We start from the raw sequence: 24248 nt of genomic DNA on the forward strand, positions 1-24248 counted from the left end.
ATTCTCAGTTAAACTGAACTCAAAAATAAATATTTAAAAATAGGGATAGTAAGAATTTGATGTTTATTTAGGCCTGTCCCTCCAATCGCAGAACCTCAAACACTTCAGGAAAAATCTATTGTAATTTAAAGCATTTTTTATGCTAAAAACATAAAGGGAAATATCTGTGATACGATACATATCCTGATACACGTCTAACAATACGATATGAATCGCGATAAATTCCAAGACTTGACCTTAACAGACAAACCTCAAAGTCTACAATGACTAATATTTGAATGATGAAATACAATCCTCTATGTACCGCTGACTGAGGCCGACTGCCTGGGACGAGGTTTTACTGATAGTGGAGCGTTGCTGACAACCTTTCCAGTCACTCTGAGTTATGATCCAACACAAGCGCACACACCAGATGGCCAGGCGCATTAACTCAGCCCGCTGGCCAACTTTATGAGCTGTTAATGGACATCAAACATCACCTGCCTCCAGGGGCTCCTGCTGTCCCGACGCCATGATTAAATACTACGTGTAAATAACTGTTCTGTAAACCTCTCCAGTGCTGTCATGCATTCAGCAACTTTCCTAAATGACCACTCTGACATCACTGGAGGAGTCAGACATTTGTTGGGAAATGGTTGACCAGTCAGAGATCAGTATTTTGACCCAATTGTCTAAATACTCTCTTTTCTAATCAAACTGTTGTTCCTGTTTCATTACGGAGGCACAGAAACGTGTCAGACGGCGGCATTTCCAGTGTTTGTGTTGCTCTTTCTAGGAAATCTATTAGTTTATTCATGTAAAACAGACTCATAGTCCATAAGGTGAAAGCTGTAATGTGTCATCTCGTTCTGACATCCAGGAACTAAAAACTTAGTTTAATTCCAAAGATACATTGTAAGCAATAAAATTCTCCATTTGCTATCCTGCAGTAGATTGTTTTAATTGAAGTTTAAAGTTGGTATTATTTGGGTCATGTGTAACGTGCTGGTCCAATAGGAGAGCGGTAAATTCCAAGATGGCAGCAGACATGACAAGGTGTCCAGAGGAGAAAAAGATGAAAACATGGTGATGCAAGTGTGTTAAAGGAGAAAAATACTGGATTGGAAAATATTCAGAGGAGAATTTTTGTTACTGAAATTAATTTTGATAAATAAAACAGTTGAATTTTTTTTTTTTTTTGTTTCTGACAAAACTGTAGGATATCTTAAGAACTTTTAACCCAAAGCCCAGAGAGTAAAATCTAAAGAAAAATACATTTAAAATGTCGTTCCTAAAATCCTTTTCTAGGTTCACCTTATGGCCTATCAGTCATGGTGTACCACAAGGCTTAGTGCTTGGTCCACTTCAGTTTAGCCTTTAAATGTTTCCATCGGTTTCCATTATTAGGCAGCAAATATTTCCTTATGTGGATGATACACCGCTATTCGTATCTATTAAACCAGATGTCTCACTTTTTACTGAACTTCGTCTAGATCTGATAGATTTAAATTTTTAGGTAACAATAAGCAGTAATCACACTAGATGGCATTCATTTTTCTCCAGTCCTACTGAAAGAAAAAACTTAATTCATAAATACATTAATTTTTTTTAATTTCCTTTCATCAAGCACTATTGCAGAAGCTTATCCTGATACTATGGACATAAACACTGCTACATTTCCAGTCTATAAAAAAAAAATCTAAGAGGACCCATAAAGTAAAATGTCTATTTTTTGCAATACTAAAAATCTAAACCACTGGATCTTAATGAGGGGAATTCCAGCTGTTCTACCTGAGCGATCCGCAGGATTGAGCTTCCATTGATGTCAAAATTTGGTGAGTAAGTGATGCACAGCAGGACCTGAAAAACAAAAAGAGATACAAACTGTTATACAGCGTGTTATGTAACCCATTTTTTAGCCTAATGACTGTTGTTGAAGCCTAATTCTGTTAACAGACGATGTTTTTTTAATCCAACCTTTATTTAACCAGGTGAAATCCGTTGAGATAAGGATCTCTTTTTTAAAAGGTTAACCTAAGAGTGATCTGGCCAAGATGGAAATACTGCCAGATTGGGCTGGTTTTTGCTCAAGTTGGGCATTTTCTCGCCCAATCTGGCAACACTGCAAACGGAAGTTCAAACTCTTTACTGTACGCATTGAAGAAAAACTGTAACAAAAGTATCAATCTAATCCTGTTAGTATCAATATGTCACCTTGGTATCAATACTATCAATACTCAGATTGATCCTCCCTCCCCAGGTTGCAGAAGTCTTTAACCCAATTTTAAAGAAACTATGATTTCCAAGACACTATCAATGTGTTGTCCTTTCAGTCTATAAGATGATTTTTTTTCACTAAATACATGACAAACCCCAATGAACACTCCTCATCAATATGGAGGCTTTTGTGGCTCAATTCATAATAACAGTCAATACTGGAAATCCTTTTTCATTTTCACAATTGACCTGCATTACTTGCAAGCAACTATCACAATGGCTTTTTCTTTTTCATCTCATTCTGTGACATAATTAAAATAATAAAGAAAAGGGTATTTAATATTTCATTTTCAAAAAGTTATCTAGTAAATTTGTACCCAAATTCAATTAGAAATACCAAATGTGAACATTAAAATGGATTAACAGAAATGCCTTTTCATTTTCACAACGTACCTGCATTACTTGTCTCTTAAATAAATTAAAAAAAATGATGTTCAGTGACAAAGATGCTTCTTCTTTTCTTTATCATTTTAATTATGTCACAGAATGAACGATGTTCAAGATGAAAATGGAAAAGTCATTCAGAGAATAGATTTTTATTTTATTTAAGAGACAAGTAATGCAGTTCATTACGAAAATGAAAAAGCATTTCTGTTAATTTATTTTAATTTAATATTTCTAATTGAATTTTGGTACAAATTTACTAAAGAACTCTTTGAAAATTAAATTTAAAATTCAATTTTCTTTATTATTTTAATTAAGTTATAGAATGAGCGATGTTGAAGAAGAAAAAGAAAAAGCTATTCTGATAGTTGCTGTTTAATTTCATTAAAGAGACAAGTAAAGAAGGTACATCGTGAAAATGAAAAAGCATTTCCAGAATTTACTTTTTTTTTAAATTATGAGTTAAAGTTAAAGTTAAAGTCCCACTATTTGTCACGCACCTAGGTGTGTGAAATTTGTTCTCCGCATTTGACCCATCCCCTGGGGGAGCGGTGAGCTGCAGACACAGCCGCGCTCGGGAACCATTTGGTGGTTTAACCCCCCAGTCCAACTCCTTAGTGCTGAGTGCCAAGCAGAGAGGCACTGGGTCCCATTTTTAAAGTCTTGGGTATGACTCGGTCGGGATATGAACCCATGACCTTCCAATCTCAGGGCGGACACTCTACCACAAGGCCACTGAGCTGAGTCACAAACGCTTCCATACATCCCAGCCTCTCACACTGCAAAGCACTTCAGCAAAAGTGAGCGAGTCAAGAGAACTTCTTTATTCACAAAAAGCAGCGCTAACTTTCGTCAACCATAAATATAAAAATCTAAGGGATGTAGTATTTCTGTCAGGGTAAAATCCTCAGCATAAACTAACTAAATCACTATTTTTATGGGGTTTAATCAATGGCTCATAGCTTTGATTGTCAGGTTAGACAGGTTTACCTTCATCACTTCCACCTGCAGATCTTCATGCAGAGAAGGCGTGACCCTGATGGCCTCCAACATCTGGCTGAGCATCTGTTTCTCCAGGACCTCCGTCTCCATAGAAACACCCCCCATGAACCTGTCGTCACACAGCAGCTTCTGATTGGACAGAAACACAGAGATTCAGATTAAAGGGAAACCTTCAGTAATATTTCAAGATTTTCTTTTTTTGTTTTGAGAGTTCAGTTGCATTTTGAAGTACCTGCATGCCCGCGAGCGCAGTCTGGCCCAGTTTGGTGTTTTTAGACTCCAGAGCCATCTGAAGAGGCAGCAGACAGCGCTCGCTGAGGAGGGAGAAACAAATCAATGTCCTCAATGACAGAAAAGTTCGGTGTGTCCAACGTTTCTAGAGATCCTCTTTCAGGTCACATTTCAGCGATAAGTCAACCTTGATCAACACATTTATGTTATGCAGTTACAAAGTTTTCATTAAAATATTTGACCCTTTTCTTTAACAGAGAATTGCCTCAAATGTGTCAAGAATCAAGAAACCTCGACAAATAACCATATAAGTGAGGGCTTTTCTTTTTAGCGATGGATATGCTTCATGTTGATCCGGATCCTAGAATAGTTAGGACATGATCTGCTCAGCGGATCTCTTCACTTCTTGGGATGATCCAAAAGACTGAATTAAAAGATATGAAATCACGGCTGAGGCAGCGACGATTCATCAGAGCGATTGTCCTCATCAGATTCTACCGACCACAGAGACTCTGTGTAAGATCGTTTCTGACATTTGCTGCAGATCTGGTTGGATTACGGAGTCAGAATGAGGCCAAAAAACAAAAATAAACTCCTCGTTTGCTGGTTTTGTTTTTATTATTGTGAAACACAAATAGGAGCAAATTTAGAAAACACAATAGGTAAATGTCATAATTACTGGATAGCCACCTGTCCAATAAAAAAAAGGATGTAACAGATTATTTTTTTCAAAGATCACCAGAAATGTGTGCTTTTTTTTAAAAGAAAAACTATAAGTTATAATCTTCAACTTTGATCTTTTATTTAAAAGGAATCATTTCTGATCATTAGAGGGGACACATGATCAGATCCAGCTAACAGAATGAAATGTGAGAAGAGTGAAATGAGAGGTAAAGTTCTGCAATTACTCTATAAACGCTGCAATTTTCATTCCCTCTATTCTGTATTGTCGATTTTTCATTTTCATGTTTCTGTTTGGTGCAGTGAGATCCATGTGTTGTACCTCTCTCCCACCCCGCGGATTCCAGGTGGCTCATTTATGCACCTGAGGTTTCTTTTTTCCCCAGAATCTGTTTTTTTAGGAGTTTTTCCTCACCGATAAGGAGAGTTTAAGGGAAGGGATCCAAGTTTACCCAAAATCTGTGTAGTTTAGCAATCAGATATTGTTTATATTCTATGACTGACTTTGTGTTTTTGTACAATTTCTGGTGTGAAGCCCATTGAGACAACTGTATTGTGATATTAGGATAAAAACAATACAACTGAAAATAGCTGGATTATTTGAATACATTTGAATTTTACTGTCTCTATTCAAGCAAGCAAAGTGTATTCAAAACTGTTCCCACTAAAGTTTTTTTGTCTTCGCCTCGGTGAGAGCAGAGTGTAGACTGATTCTCCTCATGTATTTCCATTTTCTCCTCCTCTGCAAACAGACAGTTTTATTGTACCTGCACTTGTTCCAATGACAATTAGGTTCATAAGTGCTACTCATCAGGTCAGAAACTACACAAAAAACAAAACGTATTCAAGGTAAAATAAGCATGAAATTGTAAAGTCTTTCCAACATAAAAACTCCTTTATTTAAAAGCCTGCAGAAATATGTTTGTCCTTTAAAAAGCTTCAATAAAGAACAGAAACAGAAACAAAGTCTCTCAGAGACTGGAAGATGTTTAAAATGTTTGGAAGGTTTTTTGTTTTTTAATGGGAATGGTGGAAGTCTACTGAAGCCTAGAGATGACATAACATTTGTGAATGAATTCTAAGCTGAACTGGGAGTCTGTGGAGTGAAGCTGAAGCTGCAGTGATGTGTGAACTTTTGCTGCTGTGGGTTAAGAAGACGAACAGAGCAGATCTGACCAGGAGGCAGGAAAAGGTCCGTTTGGCTCAAGCAAGAAAAACCATCACGGCGTGAAGAAATCAAGGCATGAAGAATCGCTACTACTGACGAAAGAGAACCAATGTGGAGACTCAGCAGAAGAGTCTTCTTCTCAAGAGCATCTATGAATGAAGAAAACTTGCAAAATGAATGGTTTCAGTTTTAGATATGGATAAAAACAAGAAGATCCAAAGTATTCCATAAACTCCTCCATGTCTTTTGTGTATTTCTGTTGCAAAGAGATAAATATCTAAGCAATAAAAACACAAATAATGGGAATAAATATGTTGAACTCACCGAAGTTGAGACGCTGAGATTTTTCTTGATCCTCTCTGAGACTCCAGAGTTTCTGCAGTTCGCAAAAAGATAAAAAAAAAAAAGTACAAAGTGAAACGTGGGACCAATTATCAAAAACTCTGCAATTTGTTACAATTAAAAAATATTAATTTTAATCAAACTAAATGTTTAAGTTGCGTAAGTCAAATTTTTACTTTGATGAAGACTAATAGTTTTAAATTACAGAACTTTTGTTGATTGATCCAATGTTTCACTTTTTACAGTAAAATACGGTGAGAAACGCAAAACAGGAATTAAAAATATAATTTTTTTTCTTTTAGAACAATTACATGGAGTTCTCTTTGTGAAAAACCCAAACTTTTCAAAAGTTTTGACTTTTAAAAATAATTCTTTCAGAGTAAAACTAAAAAATAACCAGAGAAATTTTGCTTTAAAAACACACTTCATTTCAATAGGAAATATAAATTTAAAATGTTTTATTTATAAGATTTTCAATACATTTTATTTCTAGATGATCCACAAAAAGCTGCGTTTTTTTAAGTCAACAGACTAAAATCTCTTTTCTTCTCACCTAAAATTGTGAAGTTGTTGTAAATGAACAAACTGAATATCAAAGTAACAGGAAATAACCTGATAAAAATGTCTGTGAAAGTGGTTTAAAACCATAATATCATCATCATTTTGCAGAAACCATTTATTTTGATGTCTTTAACATACACACAAAAAATTATATTTGTATCATAAATTTAACTTGTTTTTCCTTTAACAAATGGATGAATGACTTCCCAGAAGAACTTCATCCTTTTTTTATTAGAAACCAACCATTTACAGAGCAGTTCTCCTCGCCTGGAATCACGTTACATTCCTGCTGTAAGAGCCACCCCTTTGTTACACACTGACTAATGTCAGGGTGAGTCCACGTGTAGTTTGAAAGATAAAGAACAAAACGGACAAATGTGCAAATTCCCTGATAAGAGTCTTTTCCAGAAAGATCCCAATTCAGACCTGATTAAACACGAGGTCGGATGTGACGGTGTCCACTTTAGACAGGAGAACGGACACAAGTCCTTGAGCTGGTTTGTGTGTGTGCGATTCCCCATCATCAAAAGGTCAGCCCAGCACATCACATACAGATCTGGTCTCCATGACGATTGAAGGGAAACCCTTTCTTCTACCAGCTAACGTGGCATCATGGACTATACCAAACTCTTTCTGGTTTATCTCTTTAGATTTAGAAAACTCCCAGCCAGCCAGGTGGGCCCACATGGTTTAAAAGTGGGCAGAAAATGTGGTCCCAAATGGGTTTGTCTGCAGTTTCCGTGGTGGCCCACCATGTTTGCCCACATTGACTTAAGTGGGGATTCAGTGGGTTAGCTCGCAACGCTAGCCAGGTGCCCAGTGGACAGCATAATGAGCTCAGCTGTAGCATGCTAGTGAGCTCTGCTGTGACATGCTAGCGAGCTCCGCTGTAGCATGCTAGCGAGCTCCGCTGTAGCATGCTAGCGAGCCCCACAGTGGCATGCTAGTGTGCTCTGCTGTAGGATGCTAACAAGCTCCACTACACTGAGCTAGCAAGCTTGGCTGTAACGAGCTAGCGAGCTCAGCTGTAGCGAGCTCCGCTCTATTGAGCTAGCGAGCTCGGCTGTAACGAGCTAGTGAGCTCCGATGTAGCATGCCACCAAGCTCTGCTGTAGCATGCTAGCGAGCTCCACTACACTGAGCTAAAAAGGTCGGCTGTAACAAGCTCTGCTATAGTAAGCTAGCAAGCTCCGCTGTAGTAAACTAGTGAGTTCTTCTGTTGCAGGCTAGCGAGCCCCACAGTAGCATGCTAGCGAGCCCCACAGTAGCATGCTAGCGAGCTCCACTGCACTGAGCTAGCAAGCTCGGCTGTAACGAGCTCCGCTTTCGTGAGCTAGTGAGCTCCGCTGTAGTAAATTAGTGAGTTCTTCTGCTGCAAACTAGCGAGCCTCACAGTAGCATGCTAGCGTGCTCTGCTGTAGCATGGTAGCGAGCTCTGCTGTAACATCCTAGCGAGCTCGGCTGTAACATGCTAGCGAGCTCGGCTGTAACATGCTAGTGAGCTCCGCTGTAGCATGCTAGCAAGCTCCGCTGTAGCATGCTAGCGAGCACCACTACACTGAGCTAGAAAGGTCGGCTGTAGCGAGCTCGGCTGTAGTAAACTAGTGAGTTCTTCTTCTGCAAGCTAGCGAGCCCCACAGTAGCATGCTAGCGTCCTCTGCTGTAGGATGCTGGCGAGCTCCACTGTAGCATGCTAGCGTGCTCTGCTGTAGGATGCTGGCGAGCTCCACTGAAGCATGCTAGCAAGCTCAGCTGTACACTGAGCTAGCGAGCTTGGCTGTAACGAGCTAGCTAGCTCAGCTGTAGCAAGCTCCGCTGTATTGAGCTAATGAGCTCCGTTGCCCACCAGCCAGCTGGCTATGCTAGCCAGCTGCCTGGTGGGCAAACACAGGTGGGGCCACCACAGAAACTGTGGACAAACCCATTTGGGGGCCACATTTTCTGCCCACGTTTAAACCATATGGGGCCACTTGTCCTCGCTGGCTGGGCTGTTCTGTACTGGACGGGGATCCCCATAAAGAGCTGAGCCTTTAGTCTTTAGGGTGCACTAATGAGTCAGCTGAATTTCAGACAGCTGCTAAGCGTTTTCTACCTGTCCTACAAATCCTGCAGAGTCACAGAATAACAAAAAATCTGCAAAGTAAGCAGAGATACTGGATTACAAATAAATGTATCACATTATTCCATTTAAGTAAACACACTAAAATAATACTTAACATATTTATAAGTACTAATATTCAACTGTATCCATACATTGTATTGTAGTATGTGAAAAAGTAAACACTTCAGAGACTGTTTCTCATTTCTGATCCTGCACGTGCACAGTTTAAATTGAATTGTTTTAGTGAACTATATTTTAATCTGGTTAGATTAAGAATTAATCTACATTTTGTGTTAGATATGTAAAAGAAGAAAATAAAAATGGATCATATCAACGCAGGCCTCCTTTGACACAATAATAAAGCTTGTTGTGCCTCTGTGGCGCGCGCTCCTGAGAGCAGCAGGTAGATCAGCACCCGCACTCACCGCAGGCGAACACGCAGGCGTCTCGGACGCCTTTGTGTTTGTGCCCGGACGCGTCTTTCTGCAGCTTTCGCAGGATTTCCTCCATCCTGGCTCCAAACGCCGAAAGACCACAGAGAATAGAGGGGCGCGCGCAGCCGCGCTGGGTGTGTTTCTGTCCGCGCGCGCGCCTCTGTCGCTGGTGTTTTCACGGGCGCAGCGGCGGTGTCAGCATCACAGAGCTCGGAGAAAGCGATGATTCATTCCCGAGGAGATGGGCAGGGATGTCAGGCCAGCCGTCACCCCTCTGGATGAGGGCGGGAGGAGGAAGCGGCCGCGCTTCTGCTCACCAGCCTGCCGCGTGCGCCTTCCAGCAGCAGCGGCACAGATCAGCTGCCATGTGGCGAATAATCACCGCGACACCAAGCTGCATAAATAAACACCTCATCTTCGTCAGTTGCTTTCAGCCCTGCTGTGAAATCCGTTCCGGTTGATACTTGTGTTCCTCACGGAAACCAGATCCGGTTTGCTCGATCCCCCACCGTCAGCAGGCGCCCATAATGCCAATGAAGCCACAGCCTGAAAGGTGGATTTTTTTTTTCAAACCTGGCAACGCGGCTTCCAGGGTTTAGAGCAGAAGGGAGGCTTCAAACCGCGGCTGGACCAACCGGATCCGGGCAGCGGCAGGTGCAGGAAGCGCTCAGCTGATTACAGTCTGCGGACATGCGCAGTCGCTGCCGAAGCCTTCAGCTCAGAGACAGACAGGTAAAGGTAAGACAAACACCTAACAGAACAGACACACCTTCACCAGAAGGGATGGAAACAAATAATAAACAAAAAAAACTCCTTTGATTAAAAAATAGATAATAAAGTGAGAAATAATTGCAAAATGAAGCCTCATGGTGATTTATATTTATTAAAAATATCTTGAAGTGCTAAGAATTTGATTATAGTGCTTTATTTGTTGACTTAAACAGTTTATTTTTCTTGACACGAACCATCTAGGTTTCAGTTACTAACAAGCACAGATGACGAACCAAAAGATATACAAAAGAGAAACAATGTTTGGTTTATAAAACTATACTTACTTTATAATTCACCCTAATATTCTCCTCTCCCTTAAATTACACTTCACTACACAACGTTCAAAATACAAAACCAACTGAAAACGTTTCAAACAGAAAATCAGTCAGAAACAACGTCAAATTGTGTTTAGACGAGTCGAAAGAGCATCTCTAAATGTTAGCAGGGTGGTAAGACAACCTCACGTTCATCACCATTTTCATTGCAGTTATGAATTTTAAAATGATTGACCTTAACACAAAGTACTTCATAAGTAACCCATATACTGTAGTTTGTGTCTCACTCAATAAACAACGTGTCCACAGTTAAATGTTCACTATTCTGTTTTCATTTAATAAAAAAAAAAAAAAATCAATTTACAAGTAATTTTCCTCAATGGATTTCTGAGGAATAGCATTCTTTACAACAATTAACTTCTTTTTTTGTTTGTTCTTTTATCAGAATATTCCAACTGTGACTTTTTCCAAATTAGCAAAGTTCCAGACGATAATACCGAAATAACATCTTTGGTGCAACTTATTATTATAGTTTTACAGCCATTTGGAGATTTACTTAAGATTATAGTTTCAACTTATTACTATGTCATAATCTGTCTTTACTCAGTTCATTTCTGACATTATTTATTTAGTTTTACCTCCCATAAAAAGTTAAGAGTTAAGGTGTAAATAACCTGAGACTTTTCTCAAAACTATTATTGTATATGATAAGTAGTGCACACTACACACTATATTTGTGTATTTTTTTTGTTAGTGTCATATTATTTCTTTCTTAGAGCCAGTTGTTTCTGATCGTTCACACTGTTCTCTGCAGAGTTTTTGGACTGCTATGTTTGATGCTACACTTTCCATATTTTTGCTGCTGCAACATAAAATAATGTCCCACACAAACTTCATACCTAGAAAAGTTATATATCTGCAATAATGCTGGTGTGAATGATTTATGCTGAATTTGGTTGATGATGATGCTTTGAAAATACCAAGAGTACAAGCATGAATGTCTGAAACATGAAGACGGTTTTGATACTAAACTTGCATTATTTGCAGAAAATGCACAAAAAATATAAAGAATTTCTTGAAAAATCGCAAAAAATTGGGTAAAATTTTGAAATGCATGAAAGATGTGAATATTAAAAGTATAAGCATGAATGTCCTGAATGTGCTGAACGTTTTGATACCAATATTGCATGAGTTTCAAACGTGCACAAAGAAATTAAAACGTTTATTTAAGAAATTCTTGAAAAATTTCTTGAAAATTGCATAGAATTTAAAAATACGTAAAATATATGGATACCAAAAGTATAAGCATGAATGTCCTAAACATTTTGATACTAAACTTGCATAGATTTCTGAAAATGTAAAAAAAGAAAAAATTGTGTAAAATGTTTAAATACGTAAAAGGTATGAATACCAAAGTACAAGGATGAATGTCCTCAACTTGCTGAACGTTTTGATACCAAGATTAAATAAGTTCCAAAAGGGAACAAATAATTTGAAGAATTTCTATTAAAAATAGATAAATTGAAAAAAAATGTCAAAAACCATAAAATTTGTGAGTACACAAAGTACAAGAATGAATGTCCTGAACGTGTTGAACGTCTTGATACCAAATCTGCATAATTTACAGAAAGTGCACAAAAATTTGAAAAATTTCTCAAAAAATCTTCGATATTGTGAAATATTTTGAAACGAGAATAATTAATACCAAACGTAAAAGCATGAATGTCCTGATGTGCTGAACATTTTAAACCACTATTGCATTTGTTTTAAATTTCACAACTAACTTGAAGAATTTCTTTAAAAAAAAAAAAAATCACACAAATTGCATAAAATTTCTAAAAACACAAAATGTATGAATACTAAAACTAAATGCATGAATGTCCTGAACGTGTTGAATGTTTCGATAGAGTGGACAGGTATCAAAGAGCACAAAGAATTTTTAAAAATTCTGAGTGACTTTAACATAGAGGGGAAAAAAATCACAGAAATCGCATAAAATCTTAAAAACTGTAAAATATATGAATATATATATATATATATATGACCAAAAGTACATGCAGTGCAATTAGTGAACATTCTGACACCAAGATTGCAAAATTGCTGAAAGTATGATTGATTTTTTTGCATGTTAAACATGTATGGAAAGTAAAATAAAGAATACGAAAGAGAAACAGGATCAGTTTAGAGTGAATGCTGACTCAGCATTTACACCATAATACTTTAGGTTATTTTTATGAAGCTGACATCACATTAGACACAACTGTTCCGTCTTTAATAGGCAAAAAAATGTTTTAAGTTGATTAACTAAGAGTTAGTCGCGTCTTCATCCTGACTAGTTTTAAAAAATCATTATGTGTCAGACAAAGCATAAAAATGTGTTTAGGGATGCAAAAAAGCAGAGAAATGAATTACATTTGTTAACTAATGTCTTCATTAATATGCCACACACACACATATTTACTCATTCTTCATCTCAGGATTACAGACAGGCTAACAAAGCAGTGAAACAAATAGAACATGACATTATAAAACGCTTCCAGAGTGTGACTGAGAGATAGCTGTGAAAAGGTCAGCAGAGGGAGGTCTGCAGAGATGAGACGGATGAAAAGGAGTCAGCTACTGTTCAAGCATGACTTTAATTAGGAAATGAATGAGATTTTTGGAAAAGATAATCAAAGAAGACAGCTGTCCATTAGTGAGCTGCACAACAGCCAAGCTGCAGATGAATATCTGGGGATGAGAACGCTCCAGAGTGAACACAATATGAGGATTTTTGTACAATTATTTTTTTATTGTTATTTTTTGTCTCCAAATTGCAGTTTTAACGTGTAGAATTTACAAAAGTTATTCTCTTGTAACCTTTAACTTTCACTGCAATGAAAATAAACATCATGGTAGTTGTTTGACATGTACTTATACTTAAAAAATGATTGAAAAATCGATCAGGCAACAGAAGTACAGTTTGAAAATCACAGATATGAACAAGGTTATATTGACGAAAAGGTATAAAATCAATTAAGTAATAAATAATCGATTTCTCACAAACAGCAGTGTATTTTTTCTTGTCTTTTTTCTTCTACCATCTTTTTGTTTGTATCACATGTACATAAAAAGACAAAGACGTCCAATCAAAAGCTTCCTTCTTCCAAGTCAATACCTGAATACATTCCTCTGTCAAATATCATGGATTATTGTGTGATTGCTTAGTCAGCATTCACACTGCAGAGATTCTCCTGCCTTGACTTTAACACATGTGCTCTAAATAAAGGGCTGGTTTACAGACTTCTCTTTTTCCTGCTGTCTTTCCAGAGTGATGTGATGGGATGACAAGTATGTGGTGCAGATTTGCATTTGGGAATCTATGCTTTTAAACCTCAATAAATACACAAATTAGAGAGGAAGTTATTTGGAAATTGTCCAAAGCAAAAACAAAAGTAGATATCATTGACAAATGCAAACACATACGCAAAATAAAAAAAAAACAATTCCTGTTCTTCACTTTGAGAAACATTTAGGTAAAAAACTGGGCTTTAAAATACACAAAATAATTGATCTTACAACTTAAAAATAATATAAAAAATGTCATTGTGTTTTGTTTAGTAAAATACTAGAAAACACCATCTAACTTTTATTTTCTTGACTTCAAATGAGATGATCAACGTGCAGTAACAGCCTTTGACCGCTTGAGAGCGGTACTACCACAATCCATTCTCACTTTGGCGACACATCCTGGTATTGGGGCTCCGAAAGTAATTGGGACCAGATTTAAGAGCGAAGAACAGGTGTAGAAGGCTGAATTACAGGTCGTGCCCCCAATCCTCATCGTTACATGTGAGACAGGAGTCAGGCCAAAGCGGAGCTGGGGTCATGATTAAAAGATGGGGTTCGTGTACGCGCACGCGCGTGTGGTGGAATGTGTGTGGAGGATCGTACATGGTAACCTCTATTATAAATCTCCATCAAATTCCAAACGTGCCTTATCTTTATTCCGCAAACTCCAAAACCTTCCAGATTCCCATTAAAGTTTAATTATGGAAATCACCTAAATGAAATGGATTTCATTAATTAACTTCTTCATTTTTGGGTGTTAGGATGAAATAGAACACGTGCACAAAACTGGCAAACACACGCGCAAGGCTGTAATTCCGCTGCGTAATTACGCACGGTCATCTGTGGGTAGTCTCTGCCCAATGTGAGCTCAAACAATTTCCAAAGAGAAGCAGATTGAAACAGTAGCCCATTTTAAAAGTAGGGCCAGTCGTCCCTACTTACTCTAAAGCATCTTTTGACGTCATACGCGCGCACTGTTGTGATATAAGTGCGCGAAAAGCGGGTTTCAAGTTTCCGTCTCGCTTCATCAAGGACAGGATGCTGAGCAGGTATGCCACAGAAGACGAGAAACCACATTTTCATTTATAGGTCATGTATTTTGAGAGTGCGCCCGCGGCGCGCCGCGTGCGTAATGGAGAGATTTGCCTCTGAACTGAGCAGTTAAGGCAGAATACAGAGAGAGTCTAAGCTCTTTGTCTGAGTGTAACTGAGGAAAACTGATCATTTCCTCAAATCTTCGTTCCTCTGCGCGCGCCCATGCCAGCTCCGAACATCTCTCCAAGTCCATGGATGAAAAGACCCAGCGGCCGGTAGGATGGTTGTTGTGGGAGCGAGTAACGGAACTTTCGGCAGCGGCAACATGAGGTCGTCCTTCATGATCGACGACAAAGTGGGTGACGGAGCTCTGAGAGGCTCCACCAACACCATGATCTCTGAGGCTCTCGCGCCCCGGCTGCTGAAGATTGCGCAGGGCGCCGCAGAGGCTGCAGCAGCAGCGGCAGCAGCCACTTCTCCGTCCACCTCCAGTCAGCCACAGGTCATGGAGACGAACGGGACGCGCTGCGGCGAGCTGATCCTGAGCTACGGCCGGGTGGAGAAGGTCCTGATCGGCGGAGTCCTCACCATGCTCACGCTCTCCACCATCTGCGGGAACCTGCTGGTGGTCATCTCCGTGTGCTTCGTGAAGAAGCTGCGCCAGCCGTCCAACTACCTGATCGTGTCTCTGGCCGTGGCGGACCTGTCGGTGGCTCTGGCCGTGATGCCGTTCGTGAGCATCACGGACCTGATCGGCGGGCAGTGGATCTTTGGACAGTTCTTCTGTAACGTTTTCATCGCCATGGATGTGATGTGCTGCACCGCGTCCATCATGTCTCTGTGCGTAATCAGCATTGACAGGTGAGAGGAAGTTTTATTCAAATGAGTTAGAATACATCAAGAAATATTGATAAAAGGAACTCGGGAAACTTTTTTCTTAAATAATTTGTTAAACTTTTGGGTCAATTTGAGGATTCCTAAACAGTATTGTCATTGACATCCAGCGTTGTTCGTCTTTTGGTTTCATTAGTCTGGCATGGCATGGCTCTCCTTTGTTCAGGGTCTCCTTCAAGGTCACTCCCTGGAAAGTGGAGAAATAAAGTGGCCGATGATGATCCGACTCTGACCTCTCAGCTTCTCTTTTGCACAAATTTCAGAATATATAATAAAGCAAAGAACTGCAAATGACTCATAACATCTATTTTTATTTAAATCTAAATAAATTATTAGACTCCTGTATTTTTTATATGGTTTCTTTTAGTGTTTGAGAATAGGATATTCGATGATGTCAGGTTTCTGTCTGTGTGGGGGGATAACACAGATTAATGCAGCTTCCTGTGGTCAAACTGTAGCCTTAAGCTTCTCCATCGTCTGCTGAACACATATGGCCCTCCTCATTAGAGATTTTCATTCATAAAATTGTCCGGTTTCCATCTGGGGTTGCATATGGCAACTCGGTTAAGCTGTTTGGCCCGGGAATGAAATATTAGCCTAGCTCCAAAATAGCATAAAAAGCAAACAAAAAGCCTAAACTAGCCAAAAACGGCTAGTATTTTGAAAAAAAAATTAGCCAAGCTCAAAAAAAAAAAAGAAAAAGTTCAAATTAGCCAAAACGGCTAGTATGAAGCTGAAATATTAGCTAGAATTCCAAAATAGGCTAAAACACTGAAAAAAGCCTATATTAGCAAAAATAGCTAGCATGTAAATATTAGTCTAGCTCGAAAACAGCGAAAAACATTTTTTTTAGAAAAAAACTAAATTAGCCAAACCAGCTAGCTTGTAGCTGCAACATTAGCTAAACCCCAAAATATCCTAAATAAACCAAAAAAAGCCTAAATTAGCCAAAACTGCTAGCATGTAGCTGAAATATAAGATAAACTCCAAAATGACCTAAAAACAAAAAAAGCCTAAATTAGCTCAATCAGCTAGCACGTAGCTGAAATATTAGCTAATCTCCAAAAATAACCTAAAAAAACAAACAAAAAAAAGCCTAAATTAGCCTAAACCGCTAGTTTGTAGCTGAGATATTAGCTAAACTCCAAAATAATCTAAAAAACAAACAAAACTTTTTAAAAAGCCTAAATTACGGTAGCTAAAAGAGCTAACATGTTACTATTAGCCTTGCTCTAAAACAGCTTAAAAACTTTTTTTTAAAAGCGATAATTAGCCATAACATCTGGCATGTGTCTTAAATATTAGCTAAACTTAAAAATAGCCTAAAAACAAACAAAATAAAAGCATAACTTAGCCAAAACAGCTAGCATGTGGCTGAAATATTAGCTTAACTCCAAAACAGCCTAAAAAAAAATATTAGTAAATTCCAAAATAGTCCAAATAGCTAGCAGAATGCCAATTTTTAAAACTTAAAATCGTAACTTTTAAACATAATTATGACAAATAAAAAGGCAGGAACATTATTATAGAATAAATTAACTTAAACCTTTAATAGCTTTCAAAATTTTACTCTATAAAAGTATATTTTGTCAAAATTCTACAAGTTAGAAATAAGCACAAGATAACATCGGACCATTAATAAGAATAAAAAAATTATCTGCAGGGTCGGATGTAAAGGGGAATAAAAATACGATCAAGTGGTTAATTCTGGCCGTATGCTTCTGCAGGTATCTGGGGATCACAAAGCCGCTGACGTACCCCGTCCGTCAAAACGGCTGCTGCATGGCCAAGATGGTCCTGTCGGTGTGGCTGCTCTCCGCCTCCATCACCCTCCCCCCTCTGTTCGGCTGGGCCCAGAACGTCAACGACGGCAGAGTGTGCCTCATCAGCCAGGACTTTGGCTACACCGTCTACTCCACGGCCGTGGCGTTCTACATCCCCATGTCGGTGATGCTGATCATGTACTACCGGATCTTCCGAGCGGCCAAACTCAGCGCGGCCAAACACACCATCACCGGGTTCCCCAGGACGGGGGACTCCCGGGCCGCGGCGCCCCATCGAGAGGGACGGGGAGGACACAAAGCTCATCAGCTGTCGGAGTCGGGAGAAACGGGAAGTGTGGAGGGGACGGAGGCTGAGCCGGAGGAGGACCTGGAGGAGGAGGAGGAGGAGAGCTTGGACTGTGTGGCGGCGGCGCTGAAGCTCCAGCGGGAGGTGGAGGAGGAGTGCAGCACCAGAGTGTCCCGCCTGCTGAAGAGCGGCGAGCATCACCAGCGGCGGAAGAGGAAAAACCAGTCCATCTTCAAGCGGGAGCAGAAGGCGGCGGCCACGCTGGGCATCGTGGTGGGCGCCTTCACCTTCTGCTGGCTGCCGTTCTTCCTGGTGTCCACGGCGCGGCCGTTCATCTGCGGCGTGGAGTGCAGCTGCGTGCCGCTCTGGCTGGAGAGGACGCTGCTGTGGCTCGGTTACGCCAACTCCCTCATCAACCCGTTCATTTACGCCTTTTTCAACCGGGATCTGAGGACCACCTACAGCAACCTGCTGCGCTGCCGCTACAGGAACATTAACCGGAAGCTGTCGGCCGCCGGCATGCACGAGGCTCTGAAGCTGGTGGAGAAGCCCGACGCTGAAGCGTGAAGCTAACGATGGAAGAAAAAAACTGCTGATTATTTTCCTGAACAGCGAGAAGATGCGTTCAAATATGTACAGATATGGTCACCTCGCGCGTTCGGATCTACTTTTGGCACCAACGGTTCAGTCACTGCTCACATCCTGAGGAAACTTTGCCAAGAAAACGAAACATTTCAAATTCTTCACCTTCACAGCCGCTTCTTTTTAGTTTTCATTATTCAATTCCGTGCCAAGTGAAAAGAAACATTTCTGATGCTGCTTCAACTCACAGAACATTTCTTGAGTGGAACTCCAACAAAAGAAAAAACAACCTGTAAAGAATGACGTGCATTTCAGTGTTTTTGCCGTTTTGTAACACTTGTTAACATCTTTATATCTATAGCCTTTCATTGTGCAGAAAGAGATGAAGATTCGCCTCAAAGAATAGACACTTTTTTTGTTTAAAATATTATTTATGAATATTTTTTTATGACTGGAGGCTGGCGGATGAACAAAACCAAACTTTTAGGTAAAGCTGAACACTTTTTGAATGTCGTTTTTGCTCTGATTGGACTTCTGCTACTTATGTTTCAGCGTCTGAGTTCTAAGAATGATCCATCGTCTGATCACTTTTTAGCGACTCCATGTTGCTTTGCCTTTAACCCTTTGACTCCTGAGGCGTCGCCCGTGACGCTTAAACACAAAATCTTTAACTTTTCAACCGTTGACACGATAATTAGAGTAGATTTCGAGGGATAAAAGCAACATTTTGTAGGCTATTTAAGTTTAGCTAATATTTCAGCTACATGCTAACTGTTTTGGCTAATTGTGCTTTTTCTTTCCGGATTTTTTGGAGTTTAGCTAATATTTTGGCAACATGTTTTGGCTAATTTAGACATTTTAAAGTTTTTCCGGCTATTTTGAAGTTACCTAGTATTTCGGCTACATGCTAGCTGTTTTCGCTAATTTAGGCTTTTTTAAAAAAGTTTTTAGGGTGATTAGAAGCTAGGCTAATATTTACATGCTAGCTGTTTTGGCTAATTTAGGCTTTTAAAACAAAAAGTTTTTAGGTTATTTTGGAACTCGGCTAATATTTTTACGCTAGCTGTTTTAGCTAGTTTAGTTTTTTTTTGTTTGTTTTGTTTGGCTATTTTGGAGTTTAGCTAATATTTTATCTACATGCTAGCTGTTTTGGCTAGTTTAGGCTTTTTTTCCTGGCTATTTTGGAGTTTAGCTAATATTTTGGCTACATGTTTTGGCTAATTTAGGCGTTTTTACGTTTTTTCGGCTATTTTGAAGTTACCTAATATGTCAGCAACATGCTAGCTGTTTTCGCTAGTTTGGGCTTTTTTTTTGCTATTTAGAAGTTTAGCTAATATTTTGGCTACATGTTTTGGCTAATTTAGGCATTTTTATGTTTTTTAGGCTATTTCTAAGTTACCTACTGTGTCAGCTACATGCTAGCTATTTTGGCTAATTAAGGCTTTTTTTTTAAGTTTTTAGGCTGATTTGGAGCTAGGCTAATATTTACACGCTAGCTGTTTTGGCTAGGTTTGGCTTTTTTATTTGTTTTTTTTTGGTTATTTTGGAGTTTAGCTAATATTTTAGCTACATGCTAGCTGTTTTAGCTAATTTAGGCTTTTTTCAGTTTTTTAGGTTATTTTGAATTTACCTAATATTTTAGCTACATGCTAGCTGTTTTAGCTAATTTGGGCTTTTTTCAGTTTTTTAGGTTATTTTGAATTTACCTAATATTTTAGCTACATGTTAGCTGTTTTAGCTAGTTTAGGCTTTTTTCTTTTTTGTTTTTTAGGCAATTTTGGAGTTTACCTAACACTTTAGCAACAGGCTAGCTGTTTTGGCCAATTTAGTTTTTTTATTAAAAAAAAAGCTTTTAGGCTGTTTTGCAGCTAGACTAATATTTAATTTATCATGTTAATGGTTGAAAAGTTACAGTAAATCATAGAACAAACACTGGAACTCAGGTGTTAAAGGGTTAACTGTCAAAATATGATTATGATTCCTCCACTTTTAATGTAAAACTGTTGGAAATAATTCACTTAAAGGATCCAAAACACATCAAAAGGGATTTCACAAATTGATAAAACAAAATAACTTGCCAATTAGAGAATGAGCCACCAGTTTTATGTTGTTATTGCCAATAAAAGCTGCGGAAACGTCACTTATCCAGTATTTTATTTATTGCTGGCAATCAAATCTCGTAAAAAATGCATCATTGTGAAAGGCTTTGTCAGTCCTAATAAGGAAAATATTATGAAACTCTTAGATTTCATTACGTTTCTTTAAAAACTGAAAATATATATATTTTTAAATGGAAGATAATTGTGTTTGAGACTCAAAATTAAAGTGTCTCCGGCCAAAAATGATCAAACAAGAGCTAAAAGAATATATATAAATGGTTTTACGTCATTTTTTAATGCTGCGAACTCCTCCTTAACTGTACCTTACGTCTTCTCTTTGTACTCCAATAAATTCCCCTAAAAATCTATTATTTGTCCTCTTATTTTAGAGAACAAACAGTGCCAAACTGAGATAAACTTACAGCTCACTGTAATGTGGTTCAAGTGTTAGTTAAAGTCAAGCAGGAACACAAAGCACTTGAGGACTTAATATCTAATTTTAGCTCCAAAGTCCTCTTTTTTAAAGAAATAATAAAAAATGATCTCCTAGATTTTATTTCCTAACCTGCATATTAGGAGTTACAATCACATAATGTAGGATATGAGAAACGCATATTGAGATAAATAAAAAGTGTCAGACAATCTTTCAAATGTAATTTAATGTGGCAGCATTTTTGTTTGTGTTTAGTGCCCCCATCAGGAGCCATGTGGTATTGCAACTGAAATGTGATCAGACCTTTTTTTTAAAAAAACAAAAAAACACGTTTTATGGTCGCATAAATACATTTTTGTTGGTTCCACTTTGTTGTAAATATTAGAAAAGCTGATTTTTGCTGTTAATGTCCTCGGTTTATTGGGAACATAAATGTAAATTCCATCGGGTGATGATGATGAAGGTTTGCCACCAGCAGCCTGCGTCTGGGTTGGCAGCGGTTTAGGGGCATGTCCTTGTCATCTGGTGTTATCCTGTTTATTGTGATCACAAACTGAGCTAACAGAGAAATGAGGCTGAACGGTACAATTCAGAGCAATAATCGGATGGGATTTTTGCTGGTAACGTGTTGATGCTAAAGAAGAGCCGATTGGAGCACGAGGTTCAGAGCGATGGCAAAGGAGAGACAGGAAATACGTCAAAAGGAAAAAGAATAATCTGTTCTGTGTGAATGTTTTTTGCACTTATAATAAAGTAAAAGGCAATTCTCAATTCAATTTGTAAATGCAATTTGAAAATTAATTTAACAATTTACGGTAAATTTCCATATAAAAATTGCAATATGAGAATTTTAAAAATAAGATATTAAAAAAATAATAAAACCAATTTAATTTTAAATTGTCATGTGTTTTGATGCCCTAATTCATTATGTTACCGTTCATTTTAAAATTAATTTTTCAATTTACTAAAAGAATCTGATTGGTTGTGGCGACCCCTGGAGGGAAAAAGCCAAAAGGAAAAAAGCAGTCTATTAAAAAAATGAAATTTTAAAACTGATTTTAAATTTACATGTTTTAACTAACTAATTTATATGTAATTTAATCTACAATTTAACTTTTCCTATTGTTTGACATTCATTGTATCTTTGTTGACTCTGGCCAGGACTTCCTCGAAAATAAATAAAGTGTAAATAATTATGGAGCCTCTAAAGGGATATTGAAGTTAAAAAAAAAGGTAATAATAAAAAAAAATAAAAATATGGATACTAATTGGTTCTCACCAGATAGCAACTGGCATGCACCAGTTAGTAACAAGAAAAAAAAATGTTTACTTCAATTTTTACTATCTGGTGTGCACCAGAGAATAATCAGTAAAAAAAATATGTATAAAGAAGTAAAAACTAAATATTTATAAATGTTTTTAAACATTTTTTTTAAACTTTAGTAAAAAAAAACAATAACTTTTACTCCAATTTTATTGACCTTATTTTTCAGTTGCTATCTGGTGTGCACCAAATAGTAACTGGTGCACACCAGATAGCAACCAGAAAAATGAAAAAATGTACTTCAATTTTTAGATCTCTTTTTTCAGTTACTAACTGAATTGAACTTTATTCATATCCAAACGGGATAAATTATTCAATCTGGTTACTATCTGGTGTGCACCAGTTGGAAACCAGTAGAAAAATGATATACTTTTAATTTCAGTTTTTAAATACAAATTCGATAAACTTTTACTCAAAATTAAAAAAAATAAACATTTTTACCGTTAATATCCGGTGTACTCCAGATAGTAACCGGAATTTTTTTTTTACTTCCATATTTAGATTTTTTTCCATTTTATTTCTGGTGTGCACCAGATAGTAACCAGAAAAAAAATACTTTTTTTTATTATTTTTTTTTAACTTCAATATCCCTTTTGGGGCTCCGTAAATAATAGAATCAAATAAAGTAATTTTAATTCGCCTGTATTCTAAATTGTCATGTTTTTTTTGTCAAAAATCAAAAGGAATTGTAAAGCAGTGCCCCCTGGTGTCAATTATGTTCATTTAATATCTTTTCCTGACCCACAATTCAAACTGTGATTGGCCCACCACCTTCCTAAATTGGTTAAATCCCGCCTTCATTTCCACATTTCAAACTATATTGTTAATTGAGAATTGCATCTGAATTATGGGTGAAAAAACAGAACGTGAAGCGGATCCGTGCTGAGCCCGATGTTGCATAAGGTCCGTTAAAAATGTACTGTTTGCAATGTGAGTTCAACGTTTGACCCGAGTAAAGCTTTTGTGGATCACGATTCAAGGATGTGTATTTTTGCTCTTTTACGGCACAAGTTTTATGTGACTTTTACTGCAAAGGCTTTGAGGAGAGCAACACAAAGCTGTTACCTGAAAAAAAATAAAGAAGCTTCAACACCTCCCTTTTATCGTCTGTTATAATTAATTAAGACTGCTCTGCGTGGAATTAAAGATGCATGCGGACGGCTGGAACACAACAGAACTTTTCCCTTCCAAGTGTTGTGAGAGCTTCAGAGCCTCATTGTTGTCAGAGGTGTGAGCGAGTGTTGTTAAGAAGCTTCATGTTGTGCTTCTGCACAGTCATGCTTCAGAGCCTCGGAGCGGCTCTCGCTCTGGGCTCGCTGCCATAATGGCTGCTTTCCACGTCCTGTCATAGACAATATGGCAAAATGTCGCCAGTGGATATGAGCGTGCGCACACGAGTACTTTTAAGGTCTGATAGAATACATGCAGTACTGGAAGAACAAAGACTGAGATGTTTCTGTATGGAGAGAAAATAGTTTCATTCGATTTGTGTGTGCATAATTCTTGATTTGCAACTTTTTTTCCTGCATGTTTGTGTGTAACTTTAGATTTGAGACTCTTTTCATGTCTTCAAATTTGTGTGTAAATGATGCGTTTAAATGCTGCTGGGTCATCAGAGTTGTCCTATTGAACTTAGATTGAGAATTATATAGTAAAAACTGCATTTTCTCACTTTCTTAAACAAATATGCCCCAAAAATTAATACAGAGAAGTAAGTGTGTGTTTTTAAAACATTTGCCACAAAAAAAAGAAAAAAAAGAAAGAAAATTTTTCCAGAATTATGTGTTTCCTCTCTATAATGAGGTTTTGCGTGTATGTAAATAAGGCGATTGGTGTGTACTTTTTAAAGATTTGTTTAAGTCAGGGGTCTGCAACCTGCAGCTCCAGAGCCAGGTGTGGCTCTTTTATCTCTCCATGGAGGCTCTCTGGTGACGCTTTTGTCAAATTGTAAAATATCTACTGAGGTTTTTTAGGCTAATTTGGAGTTTAGCTTCTATTTTAGCAACATGCTAACGTTTTTGGCTAATTTAGTTTACTGATAAATTTTAGGCTATTTTGGAGTTCAGTTTAAGCAACAAGCTAGCTTGTTTGGCAAATTTGACCTCTACTGAGTTTTTATGCTTATTTGGAGTTTATCTAGTATTTTAGCAACATGCTAACATTTTTGGCTATTTTATTATTTAGTGAGGCTTTTAAGGTTAATTTAGAGCTTAGCTTCTTTTTTAGGATATTGCTAACATTTTTGACTAATTTAGTTTACTGATAAATTTCAGGG

General features: G+C 37.9%; 2 protein-coding genes and 1 long non-coding RNA gene across 3 annotated transcripts in view; 1 reads left to right on the forward strand and 2 right to left on the reverse strand.

Moving 5' to 3' along the window:
* Window positions 1-10772, reverse strand: part of arfgef3 (ARFGEF family member 3) — a gene marked incomplete in the record, with an annotated part of 60351 nt that extends 49579 nt beyond the window's left edge. The window contains 4 exon segments of the mRNA XM_024296776.2: window positions 3631-3771; window positions 3875-3956; window positions 6047-6098; window positions 9152-10772. Of these exon segments, the coding sequence (XP_024152544.1) occupies window positions 3631-3771; window positions 3875-3956; window positions 6047-6098; window positions 9152-9236 (360 nt within the window).
* A 3412-nt stretch (window positions 10773-14184) lies between these two features.
* Window positions 14185-18950, forward strand: LOC112161563 (5-hydroxytryptamine receptor 7). The gene is made up of 2 exons (XM_036215407.1): window positions 14185-15432; window positions 17193-18950. Exons 1-2 carry the CDS (start codon window positions 14852-14854, stop codon window positions 18100-18102), a joined length of 1491 nt encoding a protein of 496 aa, XP_036071300.1. The 5' UTR covers window positions 14185-14851; the 3' UTR covers window positions 18103-18950.
* LOC118599687 overlaps window positions 17965-24248 on the reverse strand; it is a 9417-nt gene continuing 3133 nt past the window's right edge. Inside the window, exons 2-3 of the long non-coding RNA XR_004949140.1 lie at window positions 18185-18246; window positions 17965-18104 (exon numbers count right to left, since the gene is read on the reverse strand). This is a non-coding gene — a long non-coding RNA (uncharacterized LOC118599687). The remainder of the gene's footprint in view (window positions 18105-18184; window positions 18247-24248) is intronic.

Source organism: Oryzias melastigma, linkage group LG15 (genome assembly GCF_002922805.2).
Source record: "Oryzias melastigma strain HK-1 linkage group LG15, ASM292280v2, whole genome shotgun sequence".
Lineage (NCBI taxonomy): Eukaryota > Metazoa > Chordata > Actinopteri > Beloniformes > Adrianichthyidae > Oryzias > Oryzias melastigma.